The sequence below is a fragment of the Dunckerocampus dactyliophorus genome, chromosome 13, assembly GCF_027744805.1.
Source record: "Dunckerocampus dactyliophorus isolate RoL2022-P2 chromosome 13, RoL_Ddac_1.1, whole genome shotgun sequence".
Taxonomy (NCBI): domain Eukaryota; kingdom Metazoa; phylum Chordata; class Actinopteri; order Syngnathiformes; family Syngnathidae; genus Dunckerocampus; species Dunckerocampus dactyliophorus.
The window spans coordinates 14,893,642-14,911,591 of NC_072831.1; the positions used below are offsets into that span (position 1 = coordinate 14,893,642).

A 17,950-nucleotide genomic window follows, 5' to 3' on the forward strand; every position below is an offset into this window, starting at 1 on the left:
GCTTAAAAGCACTCCACCAACATGGTGGACATGCTGTACCGAAAACACATTATGTAACACAAGGTTGGAGCATAATGTTTTATAGAAAATGTGCTAATGAAAAAACAAGCTTGTTGACTGCATTACACTACATCCAAACAAAATCATGATAAATTCTTGTTGGATTTCCTGCTCTCGCTATAAAACCCTGGAACACAATCATAGCAACACTGCTAAGAAGGTAACACGCACTTGCACTTAGATCTCCTTCTAAAATTAGATGATCCCGTGCTACCAAGCTACCAGAATTTAAAAATACCGGTAGTCTTTTTTCCTGAATGCTGTTGGATGAATAAACTATACAGAACTTAGCCTGACCAACACTGGACCACTGAGCACTTTACTTGTATTACTACAAGATCAGCTTGTCTCATGCACTTGATGCCTTACATAAAATGCATTTCCTTCAGATTTTAAGGGCTAATGTGGGTGAAAGTGCCATTTTCAAGCACTAGCAATTTGACAAGCTGGAAAAACAATCCCAGAGAGGCTGAAATGCTGCATCTGGTTTGTGTCATGACAAGTCGGCAATGCCTCTGCAGTTCTAGAGGGAAGAATCAAGCATGGGCATGTGCAAACGTGAATCGTTTACGATAGTAGATGACACAATTCATCCCTAATCAAAATATGTAGCAGACACTGGCACTGGTGCATAAGCATTACTTTTGCACAGAAACAAGGTACACAGTTTGGTTTGTGTGATATTGCATTATAATGATTGAAAGTAAGATATCAGGTTCATTCAAAATTTTACAAAATTCTGAGATTGTTTGATGATATAAAGTACATATTAATTACTTATTAAAAGAGACAAACTTAAAACACATTTACTGATTTAAATCATGACAATTGGAAGATTTCCATATAAGTTGGAAACGTTTCCTTTCCAATATTTTCATGTATTTAACATCCATAGTAACATGAACTGGGTGACAGCAACAGTGGGCCTGTTTGAATCTTATCTGATTTCTGGAAAAGCACAACAATGACAGCAGATGTGTGTGTGTGTGTGTGTGTGTGTGTGTGTGTGTGTGTGTGCGTGTGTGTGTAAGCATTGGGACACTCCAGTGCACAACTCCAGAGACTAAGCTACATTAATCATTAGAAGCCTCATGATGCTAAGGCAGGGTAGTCTAGGGAAATGTACAGTCCCTACTATTTTAGGTGTCATCATTGGGCCCGGACTCATTACAGGTACAGCAGAACAGTAACTGACAATGACGCTGAAGTCCTGTGTGTGTGTGTTCTCCCTGTAGAGAGTACTACATTTGGACTGATGAAGTTAGAGAAGCCATCCCTCACCAGGGATTCTCTGTGTGTTTGCAGCTGGCTTATGTAAAAGGGTGATTGCAGGATAAATAACAGGAGACGGATCTGATTGTTTGATTTCAGATATATCCAATGAGATGGGTCCTCTAAGGTTTTGGCCACTGACCTGAAACCAGATGTGGATCAACATTATGTCATGTAGGGCCTCCTTAGTGAGACTACATCTCAGAGAGGACTAATTTGAAAATCCCCCTACCACGGTGTTGTTTTCAGTCTCAGGAGCAGAGTTAAAATGTATGACACAATCAGCTTTAGATATCAGTAAGGCAAAACTAGGTTACTATAATAACATTTAAAAAGATTAGTCTAACAATTCCCAGTGTGCAGCCTGTGTATAATTGGGATTCAGCCTAAATCTCCCATGGCAGTGGGGGTCTGAGGGGTGGGTGAAACTCAGTTTGTTAACTCTGGAGACCCACAGAAGTGATTTGACAATTTAAATAATTTATTTTACGCACTTGATGTGTGCAGGTAAGAGTCGATGCAGTAAGAAAAATCTCTAAAGATTGCATATTGCAGTTACGTAATTTCCTCTCTCAACTCCACAGACACTGAAATTTAAATAATCAAAAATACGGTTTCAGTTTCAGGGGCCCAGTGCTACCATTTAATTTTGTGTGCCAAGTAATTATAAGCACAGTGCACCATCTGGGTTACTAGGCGAAGAGCAACATTCCAGGGGCCCTTCAGGTCAGCACCACTAATGACCAGCGGACCCAGAGGCTTCAAGCCAGTACTGGCCCATAGCCTCGCTACTTCAAAGCAAATAAACGGAGGATCATTGCACCAAACAAACTGTTCCAGGCCAGGCAAGAGGAGCACAAGGCTGGTTGCACTCTTTGCGCCAATGATACAAAAATAAAACCACAGAAGTTTACATACCGCTTTTGGCGGGACAGTGTTTAGCAAATAGTGTTTGTGTTGAAAGCAGTATGTATGGGGAGATATTTCTAATAAAACACTGGTGTACATCATAAGAAGTGGAGAGAATTCTGAACATTTTTAGGTTACTGTATAGCTATACCTGTGTAGACATGAACTGAGATGCAGGAGCAGCTTCCGGTTGTCCCTCAAGCCAGGAAATCTTCAATGGGTTTTCACTCCGGCCACTTTCATTCTTCACTGCCAGCTCCTAGATATCAAATACATTATATTACATGTTGATATCATGGTGGGGAGGGGAATACAATGTTGTGCTTCTATAAATAAGACAAGGTAAAAGATACAGTATATTGGTTAATTAAATGTTTAATGTACATCTCTACTCTACTAGGATTTCAGTAACAGAATGGAATGTAACCATCCCAAATCAAGACTGGAACCTGAAGATAGGCAGGCAGAGGCAACAGAGAATGTGTCTAGATACCAGGTGACTGGCAGAAATGTTGTATGGGTAAAATCACATGTTTTGGTGCTTCTGAAAGTTCTCCACAGACTACCGGTAGTTCAGCCCCGCCCATGGACTGGTACCGGGCCATGGCCCGGTGGTTGGGGACCACTGATTTGAAATCAAACTATGTTTGAACTCAACATATGATGACAATGATAATGATGAAGTCATAACATGACATGACATGTTATGACTGTGGTGTATATGATGCTACCAAAGAGGCCTTCCAGATGTAGGGACGGAAACAGGATGGTCAGAGAAGACAGTTGCCATTTATTGTACAAGTATTTATCAGTAACAGTGAAAATCAGAGGAAATGTGAATTTACTCCGCAAGTCAATTTTGGCGTGCGCCCCTAAATGTTCTGGTTGCGCCCCTAAAATTTGAAGTTAGGGGCCACTGTGTTCCTAGTAAAAAAGTACTCTGGAGCCCTGAGTTATGCAGACATTTAAAAATCTGGATGCAAGGAAGTGTGACTTTATGCACTGCGTGCATCAGGTAAAATAAATACAAACTGTCAGAAGAAAAGTTTGGTACTTACAGCTGCCCTCACAGTTGCGAACTCAACCACAGCGCTTCCTCGCTTCTTACTTGATATGATCACATTCAAAACATCTCCGTACTACAAATGAGCAAAGAAGGAAAGAGAAGAGCAGATAAATGTACAGTAAATTCATATTTTAACTGACCTCTGTAACAGATGCAAAGAAGGCTGACTAAACACACATTGTACCATGTGATATTCAAACTAGAACTGCATGTGCTCAGAACGGTCCTTCCATCCATCCAATGGTTATCCAGATCTGAGCCAAAAGCAAAGGCTTGGTAGTAAAGTGAAGGAAGAAGTTGACCTTTCAGAATTTACTATGAAAATGCAGCTTTGTGGGAAATGAGAATGTCTAGGAATGTAAATGCTCCAGAGCAGGCCAACAGTGACAAAAGAAACTCTCAAAGGGGGTGGGTTTGTAAAATACAAAGTACTGAACATAACATCCTCATACCCCCAAATAAAAGAAAACAATGAAGAGGTATTATTTTAAGCAGCACAAGGACATGTATGCAAACACAAGTCTTCAACATACCGTAGTTGTTTTCCCACACAGCAGTGGCTATTTCTCTTACTTAACAAAAACATTAAACATTAAGGGGCACTCATTACAGCTTGCCATGTCAAACAAAAGCATTTTTTAATGAACTTCCTCCAAAAAAGGCAACAGAATCATTTTCCACTGTCTTAACAGTCTTACTATTGAGTGCATGCCAAGGAGAAATTCAAACAGCTCTTCCGCTTATCATGACGTCAGTGACACTTGCCCGTTTCTCATTTCAGACCGGCCTTTGCCCCACTGATAGCTCATGAGAGGGATGAAAGAATAAGGTGGTGCATGAGTTGCATGAGACGAGCAGACTTCCTCATGGCTCCCTTGGGATTGCTATCATCCGGTAAATGGAGCACGAACAATGGCTTGCATGCCTTTAAAAGGGAGGGCTCTAGACTGCGACTAAATGGTCACATTTTGCGACTAAAATATGACACATTGTGAGTGAAGTTTTCATCTCCTCGCACGTGACCAGATAAAAGTACGTGTTCTGTATTGAGTTGACCAGGGATGTCCCTTATTATCTTGAGAATTAAAAATAGCTTGTCACAGTCTAAGCCTATCGATGCCAGCGTGTGTGATCGCTCACGTTTAACTCGCATTGAAGTTCGACTATTCTCCCATCTTTGTTTAGACATTTTGCCTGGCTCCACTGCCTCTCTGGCGGCAGCTAGCTAGCTATTTATATATATATAGCTAGTTATTCGCCTAGTCTCTGGTCCACGGACTCCAAATGTGACTCTTTTTTTTTTTGTTGTTGTTGTTTTTAACCACAGTGACATTTTGTGTTTAAAACACGCCATGCGGTTGTTTAACATAAACACGTAGTATGTCCAGCTTTAAAATAGTGACACTATCACGGGATCTTAACAGGTAGCTCGCCATCTGATCAGTTGAGTAGCTCACCAAAGAATATTTGCTTCAACTGTTAGTATTTATTATAAGTGTTCAATTCAGACCTGATGCCTGTAGCTAATGACAAACGACTACAAAATATGATAAAGACAATGAGCACACTGTTTGATAGATTCTTTATTCATCTTCAAGAGAAATTGGAGAGTGGAGATGTGCTCTGTAAATAAAGTGCATAAAACACAATTATCTCACCTCTACTTTCTTTTTGTTAAAGTACAGTATCTTTAATAGTGCAAGAAGTTGGATACACCTGGCTATCATAAACCTGGACACTTTTACAGTATATTAAGTAGGACAGTTTTTATAAGATATTTAAATTGTTATTGCCTCCACCAAGCGCAGCGCAATTTGGAGGTTATGTTTTTGCCAGGGTTTATCTGTTTGTCTGTTTGTTTGTTTTCGTGTTCAAAATAACTTCAAAAGGTTCAAAATGGATTTGGATGAAATTTTCAGGAATTGTCAGAAATGGGAGATGGAAGAACTGATTCAATTTTGGGGGTGATATGGATCAGCAATTTTTTAAAGGATTCTTTAACATTGCAAGATAGGACTATTTTCGGCATTTGTGCATATAACGCCACAAAAAAGTGGCAAGTTTCCAACAGATTCTAGAAAATATCAAAGACTGATCCAAAAAAAGTAGGATAATTATTTTGGTGTGAATCACAATGTGGGGGGCAAATATGGCACTTGGAGGAGGTCTGCGCTCTCTGAGTGCTTCTCTAGTTTTATTCTGTTAATTGTGTTATTTTTAACTAAAAAATAAATGATTAAAGAATAAACTTCCCATGTATTAGTATTACTCTAAAACAGGCATCAAATTTAATTCAGGTTTGTGTCAAATAGTACATTTGTTTCACATAATTAAAGGTAAAAAAATATATATTTATTTGTCCAGAAATTGGCAGCCTTACCAGTTAATTTAGTTGACAGTAAAGCGCAAATTAGATAATTTGCCGGCCTACACTAACTCCTAAAGAGGAAGAAAGTAGACAAACACCAAAGAAGAAGGAAAGAGGGCAGTATTGGAGTTATAATGTATATGATGCCACTAATGAGGCCTTCCAGAAGCTAGGGACAGAAACAGGGCGGATAGAGAAGACAGTTGCTATTTATTCTTTGAGTATTTATCAATAATACAGTGAAAATGACAGGAAATGTGAATATTTCCTTTGCAAGTCGGTTTCGGTGTGCGCCCCTAAATTTTCTGCTTACACTCCTAAAATTTTAAGTTAGGGGCCACTGTGTTCCTAGTTTGAAAAAAAAGTTTGTTTGGAGCCCTGAAAGGGTGCTGCAACATTGCCCTCAGCACTTTCACTGCAACAAAACCTACAGTAATGGGCCTTGTTTAAAAGGAAGAAAACAAAGTCATGCAGACCACAAATGTGTGCAATTTGTAAGTTTGTTACATTGGGTCTTTTAGTACACATTAAACAATACATGGTGCACACATTTTTTTAGGTCAGTAAATTATAGATTGTATATGTGAAGGTCTGTTTTTATTTTTGTTGAGTTAACTGATTTGATAACATTTTGATGATATTTTGCATCATTTCCTGCAATATTTTATGCAGAGATATTACAATGTTACAGTATCTCCAAACCCTAAGTTGTAACATGTGAAAGTGTTGTTTTAACATGCTTACTTTTGCTCACTGTGTAATTGTGTTTGCTTTTAGTTTGTCAAAGCCTAAGCAAACACTTTCATTTCTTTTCATAAACATCTCTTTCAAACCACACCACCGCCCTCCCCCATCTTTCATGGAATTTGTCATCTGTCAATACCTTTTGTAGAAGTTTAAAAATGAACTCTTGACTGTAGCCTCCATTTGTCTCGTCGTCTTTTTTACACTTCCACTTCAACTAAAAAGAAAAAGAAAACAAAAAATGACAAGTTAATCAGGAATCTCTTGTAGAATTTCAAAAAAAAAGGTGTGATGATATCTTGTGATCAAGAGCCACAGGGCATATGTAGATTCACCGTATTAAGGTGAAGCGCTTTAATGAGAAAGCAATTAAAAACTTGATGTTAGTCTGAATGGTGTCTTACTTTCTGGAGAAATATTGTTTCTGTATTTGCAAATATTGATTCCATTGCATTCCAAATCCTGCCATATCATATGACATTGTTTTAGAGATGATTGGCCAAGCTTTCTCTGTAAAAGAGTAGCTTCAACAAAAAGCTTGCAACATGGCCACCACAACCAGTATGAGTTCCCATGCCGCGCTGCTAAAAACAGATCTTGTGCAACCTCTTCGATCAATCACAAAGGGTTATGGCCCAGCAAATATCACACAAACATAAAACAGTATTATTAATGGCAAGCACAAAGTGTTGATTCTGATCCAGCTCTCTGCTTGCTGTCAAAGAGGAAACAGAATTTCTGGGAATTTGCATGTTTATGCAGCCTCTTTTAGCCACAATAATGGTGAAACGTTAAGTATTTGCTTGATGTGATGTCTAAGGTTTCAGCTGAAAACTCTCTTGATTCTAAATAAAATACAATTGACACATGTCTGGGAACATGAAATCAAAAATAAACACCACATTGCAAAACATGGCATATCAGATGAGATGTGGCCAAAGGAATGTTAACCATCCAAAATTCAGTATGTCAAACAGAAATAAAGCTCAAAACACCTGAAATACAATTTACTAATGCTTGGTGTCCATGAACATGTCCCCTGACAATGTCCCCCATGGGGCTGCAGCGCGTTGTTACAACTGAAAATAAAAACGTTATGGAATTCCCACCTGCACTGGACAGCTGTTAAATTTTAAACCACACTTAATGTTTAAAAAATATTAGCGAATATCCGCAGTGTCCGTTAATAACCTAGACCAGGGGTCTCAAACTCAACTTACCTGGGGTCTGCTGGTGGTAGACTCTGGGTAAGGCTGGGCTGCATAAAGTACTCCACAAAAAAAGCGTTTCAAGTATTCAAAAAAGTATAACTGATCCAATCTTCTCAATCTTTATTAAAAACTGTTCAGAACCGTGGTCCCCAACATTTTTGGACCCACGACCCAACTCATGTTCCCACAAATCTCCACGGACCGGGAGGGGTCGTGGGGGTTGTACATTATAGTGATCTAATTTATCTCATTTAGTAACAAAGTGGGACACTCGCAAGAAACAACATAAACATGCAAAAACTTCTAACTGTATTATTTTTTTAATAAAATAATGGCCCATATTTCCATATTTCCCAGCGTTTTCCACATACACAGCATCGCTGGGAGTGCTTCCAGCTTTCCAGCATGCCTTGTGGCACTTTTTTTTGTAAAATTGCTGAAGTTACTGTAAGTTTGAAGAAAAAAGTTAACTTAATTGGTTATTATTCCTCATTGCAGTCACACATTCCATGTGTGGTTAGATGTTACATGTTGTGCTGTGATTTTTGTGTTTGCACCATGACTGTAGTTAGTGTTCCATCTAGTGACCCCGCTGTACATTTCACTCTGAGTCACGCTCACTCTGAGTTCAGTGTTGGCTATTACTACCTCAATTAAACAGCCCCCTCTTTTAAGCAAGCTATACAATAAGTATATAATAAGCCCCTTTGTGAAGCAGCTTGAATGATCTTAAATAATGAATGTGAAACGTCTACAGCTCTACCCAGCTTCCATTCTGTAGGTTTATAATCATCTCTCTTCCCTGCCTCATCTATAACTACTACCTGCAAGAGATTTACCTTCAATTTTGGGGTGACGTTGCTCCTGGAACATCTCTCGACACCAGAGTCTGGAAAAAAAGGAAGAGAGATGAGTTCATGACGTTAAAGGGAGAGAAATCGCTTTGTTGAGCCAGCCATGGAAACGTGCATACAGATAGCCATTGAATTTCGGCTGTCACATGGTGATTGCAACAAACTTATGATCTACAGAGTGCCTCGTGAGAGAGAGCACTGTTCCAGACTTTGGGGGGCCTGACTGCGTGCAAGTTTAAGATGTGCTGACGATGCATGAGTAATTGCCCAGCCACAAAAAGAGGTCTAATCTTGCACCAACACTCCCAACTTCCTTACCTTCACACACATCCATAGAATTGATTTATTGGAACTATTTTTTCCCTTATGTCTCCAACATAGAAACACTGGGGGGTTTCATGCAAAAATATGATCATGAGGTCAGGTTTGATGTTTGAGTTGTGTGTGTGGGTGTGTGTGTGTGATGTTTGGCATTCCTATATAAACATGCCAAAATGTCTTGCTGCCAAGAAAATAAAAGTCTTCTATTTCTGCGTGTTGCAACAAAAATTCACATATACATTTAGTTATTGTTTTTTGTGTGACTAATATCTGGTGAACCACAGGCTGCCTGAAGAAAACTGACAGCTCAACTGACAGTTCGATTATAAATTTTCACCCATATGAGAAGTAAAACAATTTTGCTACTGGGAACTCATGCAGGCAAGAAAGAGTTACATGGTGCTGTGCTGGTTAACCTGCAAACAAGCATAATGGATCCGGCTTATAAATTGAAAATGGAAGTACTTCTCTGAGTGTAGTCTGTGTTCTGCTGTGCTTCTCTTTCTTTTTGGATCTGCTCCCTGATGAGCCTCTGTTCTTCCTCAAGCTGTCTGGAGCCCTCCTCCCTCAAACGAGCTATCTGGTGGAAAAAGACAATACAGAAATGTAACAACTTAGAGCGCTGGAAAAATATTAATCTTCCGTATTCATTTAACAACAGTATTAATCAATGTTTGTACCACAAAGATTCTCAAGCAATGGAGAAAAATGCCACAATATAATAATAATAGTAGTTTTGTAGGAGATACAAACAGATCCTATTGTTACTAGTCATGTACCTGAGATGTAAACAATCAAATCTGCTTTGCAACGTATCAAATATATGGCTGAGAATGCAAACACAAGATCTGTTTGCTCACCAAGATGTCAGGGCCTCCCAAAACAAGCGATTTGAGACTAAAAATAGAGCAGTGCCCCCTACTGGTGAGCTTCTTTTTACATGAGGAAAGAAGCCATATAACATCATACACTCCTGATCAACATCTTAAGACTAGTTGAAAAATTGCTAGAATTTGCATTTTGCACTTTTGAATCTTAATGAGGTTTTAAGTAGAGCTACAATATGCAAAAGCAAGAAGGGGGGTGAGACAAAGAGCATTTATTTATAATTTATTGAAAACAACAATTAAACTGAAATAGGCTGTTTATCAGCTGATCAAAAGTTTAAGACCACCGCTCAAAAAAATAACAAAAAAACTCTCCAAACCAAAACAAAAAAAATTCTCAGTAGGACTCAGTAATGACTAGCTTCACCGTTCTTGTTAATCACTTCAAAATTTCGTTTGGGCATGCTTGATGCGAGTGTTTCCAGGAAGCTAGTGAGAACATTGTTCCAAGTGGTGAAGATGGCTTCACGAAGGGCATCAACTGTCTGGAACCGATGGCCATTTTTATAAACTTCCCTTCCCATCCATCCCCAAATGTTCTCTATGGGATTTAAATCATCAAGTTTGGGGAACATGCAGGATGGTCCAAAAGAGTGGACTTCTTAGCTTTAGCCATCAGGAGGGCATGACATAGAGAATGCCTGACACAAAATGAAAATTTTGAGGAGTCTTAAACTTTTGATGAGGTGATAAACAACTATTCAGTTTTTTGTTTTCTTTAAATTACAAGTTCCAAATGTTTTTTGTCTCACTCCCCCTCCTTGCTTTTGTATATTGTAGCTACTTAAAACCTCATTAAGCTCCAAATGTGCAAAATGCAAATTCTAGCAATTTTTCAACTGGTCTTAAGATTTTGATCAGGTCTGTATGCTATGAGTCAGCCTCGAAGCATGTATACCAGTTTCATTTTTCACTGCGTCTCTGAGCAAAGTGTGTTACACAACATCACCTGATGGGTTTTACATATAATCATGTTATGGCAGTGCAAAAGATGGAGCATCTGTTTATGGCCACAAAATCTAAAAGCTTTAAACTCCATAAGAATGGAGACTTTCACCCCAAAAAAGTTCCAAGGGGTCTTTATCATATTAAAATACCTTGTTGCCTTGGGAAATGCCTGAGGCCTGGTCGTTCAGTGAAATATGTATTTTCAGCCTCTATATTCGCTCTTTTATGGATACTTCTCTCACCTCTTCTTCGAGTGTTCTTGTGATTTGCACTTCATCTTGGGTTTGAGCCTCTGCTTGTCGTTCTCTTGCTTCAAGGTCTGTCAAGAGCCATTTGAAGGAAGGACGTTAGATGGTTCTATACATAAAACATCATAAACATCACAGAACACATGAGATCTTACTTGAATACAATTGTGTTAATTACCACACTCAAACAAGTTAAACTAGGTTCTCACCATGGGGAACTCACCTAGCTTAATCTTCTTTCTTTTGTCATCAAGTTTGCGGTTTCGTTCCTCCGCTTGTTTTTTGGCAGCACAAATTTTGTCATAGGCGGCCTAAAAACACCATCATAAATGTCAGGATAAATGATGTGTGCATCAGCACTAGTGTGTATATCATGATTTGTACAAAAGGATCACAGTGGACCTACCTTGGCAGCAGCATCAGTAAGCACCTCCAGAGCCTGGGACAACTGGTGGAAGAGCTCAGCTAGAGCAATGTGGAAAGAGAGGTAATAAGATGAAAAACGGAGACCCACTAAATCTGTTTCTTTAAAAAAAAAAATAAATAAATAAAACTGTTCAATTTGTCATTTTGATGCATGCAATTGTTTTTGAAAAAGAGACTTTACAAGGCTGAGATTGATGTCCTAAATATGCCAGAAAGTCACATCTTCAGTGACTCAAACTTGCAATGCTGCACAAGCCCCATGTCTTCCATTAGAGCGCCTAGAGGGGCCAATGCCGCAATCATCACTACCACGCAATATTCCCCACCGCCTCAGTTGTCATCTGACACACACACAAAAGCATACAAGACCACAAGTGCTCCCTATCATGCAACTGCCACACTACTGCACTATACCAGCCAGGCTTAATTATTCTCTTATGGGAGGCCTGGTGAGCTGATATGGTTACTTCCAATGGGGATTGGCAAATTCAAACTAACAGGAGGCTCTGGGGATCATACTGCCAGCAGAGCAGGTCAGGTTACCTACACTTATATAATAAGATGGAATGAAATCCAACTGGGAGAGACCTGCCATGCCTATGGGGCAGCTCAAACTGTCATAACGTGGGAGGTTGAAGGGGAAAAATAGGGGTGGAAGTGGGTGCTGTCTTTAATGAAGAATCATGACCCCAAACTCACCTCCCAAACACATGCAACCTTCCCCACCGAGGCTGCACATCCCAGACTGGCTGCAGTCTCGTGCAATTGCAACAAAGTCTGTCCATGTGTGGGTTCAAGTGCTGAGGCCCTCCAAACCGCTTCTTTTCCATTTCTGGGAAACCGACCCCCTGCTTTTACATTATCCCTCTCAAGCCCCAGCCCCACCAATTTCCCATTCTTTCCCCGCATGACATAATTAAGACTTGTCTGAGCCATCCAAAAGCCACATATAAACCTTACTTGAAAACCTGACCATTTTTTTTACCAAGGTGTCTTTATGCACGTTATGACAAAAAAGGTATACAGAGATTTCCTTGTGTGATTATAGATTTGCTTGTTTGTGGCAGAGTGCCAGACAGCTAAAAAAGGAAAGGCAGGACATAATTTAGATGATTCTGTCTGGCTTGAAAATAAGGGAGAATGAAGATGCAACTCAAGTTTGTTTCTAGATCTCAATGGACCTTTGTCGAAACTAGGATTGGGTGTCGTGTACATATTAGCTGATACCAAGGCCAAATCGGTACTTCTGAAATGGTCCCGGTGCTTAAACAGTTTTATTTTTACAGAATTTTGTGACAAGCAAGTTGAACAAAATAGTAATTTACAGCTGTTGTATGTCAACGGCTCAAAATTATGTTTTTTTTCCAAAGCACCGCATGCGACATTGACGATTATTAATCCATTCATAAATGTCAATAAACGATGCTCACGGAACAAAAAAAGGGAACAAAAAGACGAAAAGCAGAGGTGCCGCCGGACAGCTTATATTGGTGCATCTATGTGTAAAACGCAACCAAAATGGCTGAGCGTAAATTCTGACCCACACCGCACCATCTGGAAGCACTTTGGCTTTCACGTAGTTGAAGGTAAAAATGAGCTGAACCAGAGCCAGAAAATATGCAAGCTTTGTCATACAAGCTTGAAATATTTTGGGAACACTACAAACATGAGAAACCACATAGTGCGTTTCCACCCGAACCAGGAAGAAAAACAGCCAGCTGAAGTTGCTGCCAACCAGAGAACCATCGAACAGGTGATAACTAATTTTCCACCCAACTCGGAAAAGGCGAAGCGAATCACAAAGTCTATCGCAACTTTTATTGAAAAGGATTTGTGGCGGTATTCGGTTGTTGAGAAGCAGGGGTTTCATACTTTGTTGCACACTTTGGAACCCAGATACAAAGTCCCATCGTGACTTTATTTCACTGACACTGCAGTTGTGAATAAGGGCAGCACAGTTTTTTTGGTTATTCATAATATACTGACATCTGCAAGCATTATTCTTGTATGAGAGCCTCTGGTCAAGAAATGTAAATTTTGTATGAAAGCTGTTTTTGACTTTGCTATACAGCAAAAATATTATTTTGTCAGAGATTCTATGCTCAGGATTTTAGTTGGCAGATTTTTTTATGTTGGTTACTCAGAATATGCTGAAGTTTGTTAATGTTATACATGCTGCTACTGGTGCACTTTACTTTTCCTGCTGGTTCTGTGCAATGGGAAATATGTTGGTAGATGTAACCTTCCAATTATTAAAGACAATGGAAGTAAATGAATCAGTTTCATGTTTATTTTAATTGTGGATCATTACAAATGTGCTTTGTTTTGGTATAGTTTGCAGCACAAACTATTGATCACATAAAAAGATGCACCGAGATGCATCAATAATCGTTTTATCATCGTATCGCAGGCCTCTGAATCGTAATCGCATCGAATCGTGAGTTGGCCAGAGACTTCCACCCCTAATAAACCGAATATTTTTAGTTAGAGTAGGGCCATATAAAATCTGTTGTATTTTTTTCCCAAATTCCATTTTATTTTTTCCCAAATTCCATTTTTTTCTGGGTTTTATTTTAGAATTTGTTTTTTTAACCTCTTACACGTATATTACCAGCATAGAGTGTGTGCTTTTAGGTTTAGTGAATAAAATGTCCATTATTTAAATGCAAAAATCCTTACATTTATTGATACAATACATCATTGGCCAATTTTGCCCAGTAATTTAGAAATGGATGTCGCCTGGCTAACTTTTCTAATGGGATGTCAACCTCTGAACACATTGCTACAAAATTTTCAACCCTCTGTAATGCCCATGCTTGTGATTAAGGAAGGTTTAGTAATTCCAATCGCGTTATTAATGTAAGCTATTATTAGAAACACCCTTATTTTGTTTACACAATTAGACAAGATGCGACAAACAGAGCTCTTATTTTGAAAGCTGGAAGTATGTTGTGTGTGTTGACAATGAACACAACATTCTCGTGGATCCCAACATAACAGGCTTTGCAATCTTGGCAGTATATTTATGGTGTTTACTGAATAATCCAAATCCAACAATGTGTTACATTTGATTTTAGTATAAATTGTGCTTGTTGTTGCTCACTGTAAACTGTAGCATGTGCATACCCGGCTCAACTCAACTAGAGTAACAGGCTTAGCAAACGCAGAGAATGGTGGCTTCTCTGCATTTTTTAGTTGTTTCCTGAACTTTTTTTCCCCCTTATGATGGACTCTTAGTAACAGCATTTTCGGAAATACATATTTAAACGATTTGTAGTAGTTCTGAAGTATAGGAGATGTCACAAGATTAGAGCATCACCACACCAAGAATCATGGGCAATGTAGTTTTTATCCATATGCCTCACCGGTGTATAAGAAAAAAAGTAGCGGTTTATACAGTACACCGGAATTTACTGTACTTGCGAAACATTTTAAGACCTTTCAAAATCATATTTAAGACATTTTAGGATACTATATTTTAAAATAACTTTAGATATTTTAAGCCCTTACATTCAAATTATTGGATTTTAGACTTTTTAAGACCCTGCGTATACCCTGAATAAAGCCAATCAAGATTTAAGTTCTGTTATGTGACTTTCAGGTTTTAAAGGGAAGGAAAGAAAAAAACTCACCTGCTTTTGGGTTGTCTGGGTTCTTGTCTGGATGGCATGTCAGAGCTTTCTGTCGATAGGCTTTCTTGATCTAAGAGGAGAAGAACCTTTTGAAAATTGTATCCATTTCAGAGTGGAAACTGTCCAGGACACAAAAGGAATAAACTATTCACTTTGGCACAGGTGTTGGCCATGCAAAAGTACAATTACCTTTCAGACCAATAATCTTAACCCTGGCTCCCTTAACTGAATAAAAATGATAGTCCCACTGAAATGACAAGATTGGTTGCAGTCTGACATGGAAGGACCCGGGTGAAATTTGGTCCGTGTTGAAATAAAAATCAGGGACTGTATTCTTTGGATCAAATCAACACCTGTGCTGATTCTCTGTTTCATGTCCTTCTGACACATTAATGGAGTGGAAGCACTGCGGCACATTCCACAGTGGTTTGGGTTTGCAAGATAAATGTGTGCCGAGTTGCAGCCTAGCACTAGTCCACTTTTTATACAAATCTAAAATAACACACATAGGACAGACTGCCACAAGAACAGCATCATTAATATAAAGGTTAGTAGCAAAAACTTTTTTTTTCTTTTTTTTTTTCTAAGTCTTAAATTAAAAATAAATTAAATACTTTTTTTTTAACTCTGGGTACTTGTCTGGAATGTTGACTATTCGTTGGTCACAGTAGCTTTTATTAAAGTCTATAGATAAAGCAGGGAGCTACTGTATGTAGTGACACAATGGAGCTTTCTGCTCAAAAGTATTTTTCTATGCTAAGGTTTTGGCCCATAAGTGTTCAAATTTCCCTCACAGAATGTAATACTCTTCCACTGGGCTCAATCAGCCATACGACTGTCCTGCATGTTTTCACATATCCCCTTTAGCATAAACCAATCTCCTGCCAGTATGTTATAGGTCACAGAAACTGAAGCACCTCTCATTAGTCCTTTCAAGCACGCAACTTGCCCTCCCTGGCATGTAAGTAGTTTTTCCTTGTGCCTTGTTGAGCTGACTTTACTTAGGTGTGGGTAAGAGGGACAAATACAGTCTCACTCTATTATTACACCTCCCTTTTATTGTCGTATAGTTTAAACAATAAATAGCTCAAGGCAAAGCCTTTGAGAGACCAGTCATCATTAAGGAATATTTAGTCTTGATGCTTGGCAAACATAGCCGTCCTACAGTTCCAAACTGACACGCAAAGCTGGAGAATGGCGCCAAACACATACGCTTATTGTTGTGCGAAGTCTACTTGCCCTTTTAGCCTGCCTCTGCATGTTTTTCCTTTTGCTCTTTGCTCCTTATTGTAACTTTCTACAAATCTAAAGTTGGAACAAGTTGTAAATTATGGCCTATCAAATATTACTAGAAGCACACTTGGGTAAATACTTTGCCAAAGCACATACTTTTCATTAGATCAAACGAAACTTCACACAAAATTTGATTTTATTTTTCTGGGTGAGGCAATGGTCCACAGCAATGGTCCTGTTCAATCATTGACTGATAGTTTTAGCATAGTTATTGTGTCCAGAAAAGTTTGCAACAATGTGTTGTCTGGATAATAGTGGGGTTCACATGAAAAGCTAGGCGCTATAAAACATGCATAAAAAGGTGAGGTGTTGTATGCTGCAGCAGCTGCACATAATTTATAGTAGCCGGGTTAAAAAGCCCAAATTTGAAAAATCCCCACGTAGGTCTTATGCAACTTATGCTGCGTCCACAACTCTGCTTGTCAAGTCCTTCATCATTTGCTGCATTTCGCTGTACCTGCTATAAACCCGGCAGATGTTCTTTACCTTACATTAGATATAGTCACATTAATGAAGATAAATTTACCTAATGTCCTTGACCATGTATAAGTGTGTGGACTGGAGACTTTCCAGAATAGCCACTCATCATGTAAACGTCTGTTTTATTAAATTGTTAAACTCACTAATTACTAGAGCTGATTCGGCAAAAAATCATAATCAAATCATAATTTTCTTGCATAGAATTAGGAATGACAGAAGCATAGAATTAAGATGATTCTCTGGGACATGTTTTTGTTTGTGATGCAGCTAGATAAGTACATTTTTTTAAAACGTCATTTAGAAATTAGATTGTGTGTTAGTGTGAATTGAGATCGCAATTTTTGTGAAGCCCTGCTGCCGTGATCAATATAATCAATATTTTACTTTCAGTTGAGAAAACCTACTCAATGTAGATTGTGTTTCTGTATCTCTTTGCATGAACATTGCATGAACATGGCAGAACATTGAAGTAATTAACAAGCAGAAGAAGAAAAATGAATGCAGGGAAGGCCTGCACATTTTAAAGCAGACAAACAGTAGCCTAATGTAGTAGGCCTGGTGAAAAACAGACTCAGTGATGCCCCAAACCCTGCCTGCTTGAGCCTCAACTGCGTGTTCACATCTTGTCCTCATTAAAAGCGTCTTTGGCGCCAATTACAGTGAACAAACTGGTCTTGGTGAATCCAGAACGCCGAGCCGACAGGTCCCAGAGCCTGTGTAACTGATTAGCTGCCTGAGCTGCCATGGCCCATCCTCCTTAATTAGAATACTCTGTCATTTACAGGACTTTATTAGCTGGAGGACAATATGAACAGGCAGGAAGAACAGGGAGAAGGAAGGAGAACGAAGGCAGGGTGAAGAAGAAATAAAGAGAGAAAGAGAAACGGGGAAAAAAATATACAGAATGGCAATCATGGCTGTTATCCCATTCATTTCAATTGTGAAACTGGAATTTTGAGGCACTGATCTACAGTAAATACCACAGTAGGCTGAAGAAAAATTGTCTGATAATCGTTTGAGAGTTGAACTAATGGGGCCCGCACGGTGGTCTAGTGGTTAGCATGTTGGCCACATAGTCACAGTCTGGAGATTGGGAAGACCCCTTGGGCATTTCTGTGTGGAGTTTGCATGTTCTCCCCGTGCGTGCGTGGGTTTTCTCCGGGTATTCCGGTTTCCTCCCACATTCCAAAAACATGCATGTTAGGTTAATTGGAGACTCTAAATTGTCCAT

The 17,950-nt window shown here is 39.1% G+C and overlaps 1 protein-coding gene across 2 annotated transcripts in view; it reads right to left on the bottom strand.

Moving 5' to 3' along the window:
* Positions 1-17,950, bottom strand: part of dnajc17 (DnaJ (Hsp40) homolog, subfamily C, member 17) — a 48,136-nt gene that overhangs the window by 22,975 nt on the left and 7,211 nt on the right. For both annotated transcript variants that reach the window (XR_008573420.1, XM_054796514.1), the window contains exons 2-10: positions 14,947-15,016; positions 11,295-11,353; positions 11,112-11,199; positions 10,883-10,959; positions 9,271-9,385; positions 8,470-8,519; positions 6,559-6,636; positions 3,300-3,380; positions 2,393-2,500 (exon numbers count right to left, since the gene is read on the bottom strand). Coding sequence is in view for 1 of the 2 variants with exons in the window: in XM_054796514.1 (XP_054652489.1) it covers positions 2,393-2,500; positions 3,300-3,380; positions 6,559-6,636; positions 8,470-8,519; positions 9,271-9,385; positions 10,883-10,959; positions 11,112-11,199; positions 11,295-11,353; positions 14,947-15,016 (726 nt within the window). In the remaining variant the exon portion in view is untranslated. The remainder of the gene's footprint in view (positions 1-2,392; positions 2,501-3,299; positions 3,381-6,558; positions 6,637-8,469; positions 8,520-9,270; positions 9,386-10,882; positions 10,960-11,111; positions 11,200-11,294; positions 11,354-14,946; positions 15,017-17,950) is intronic.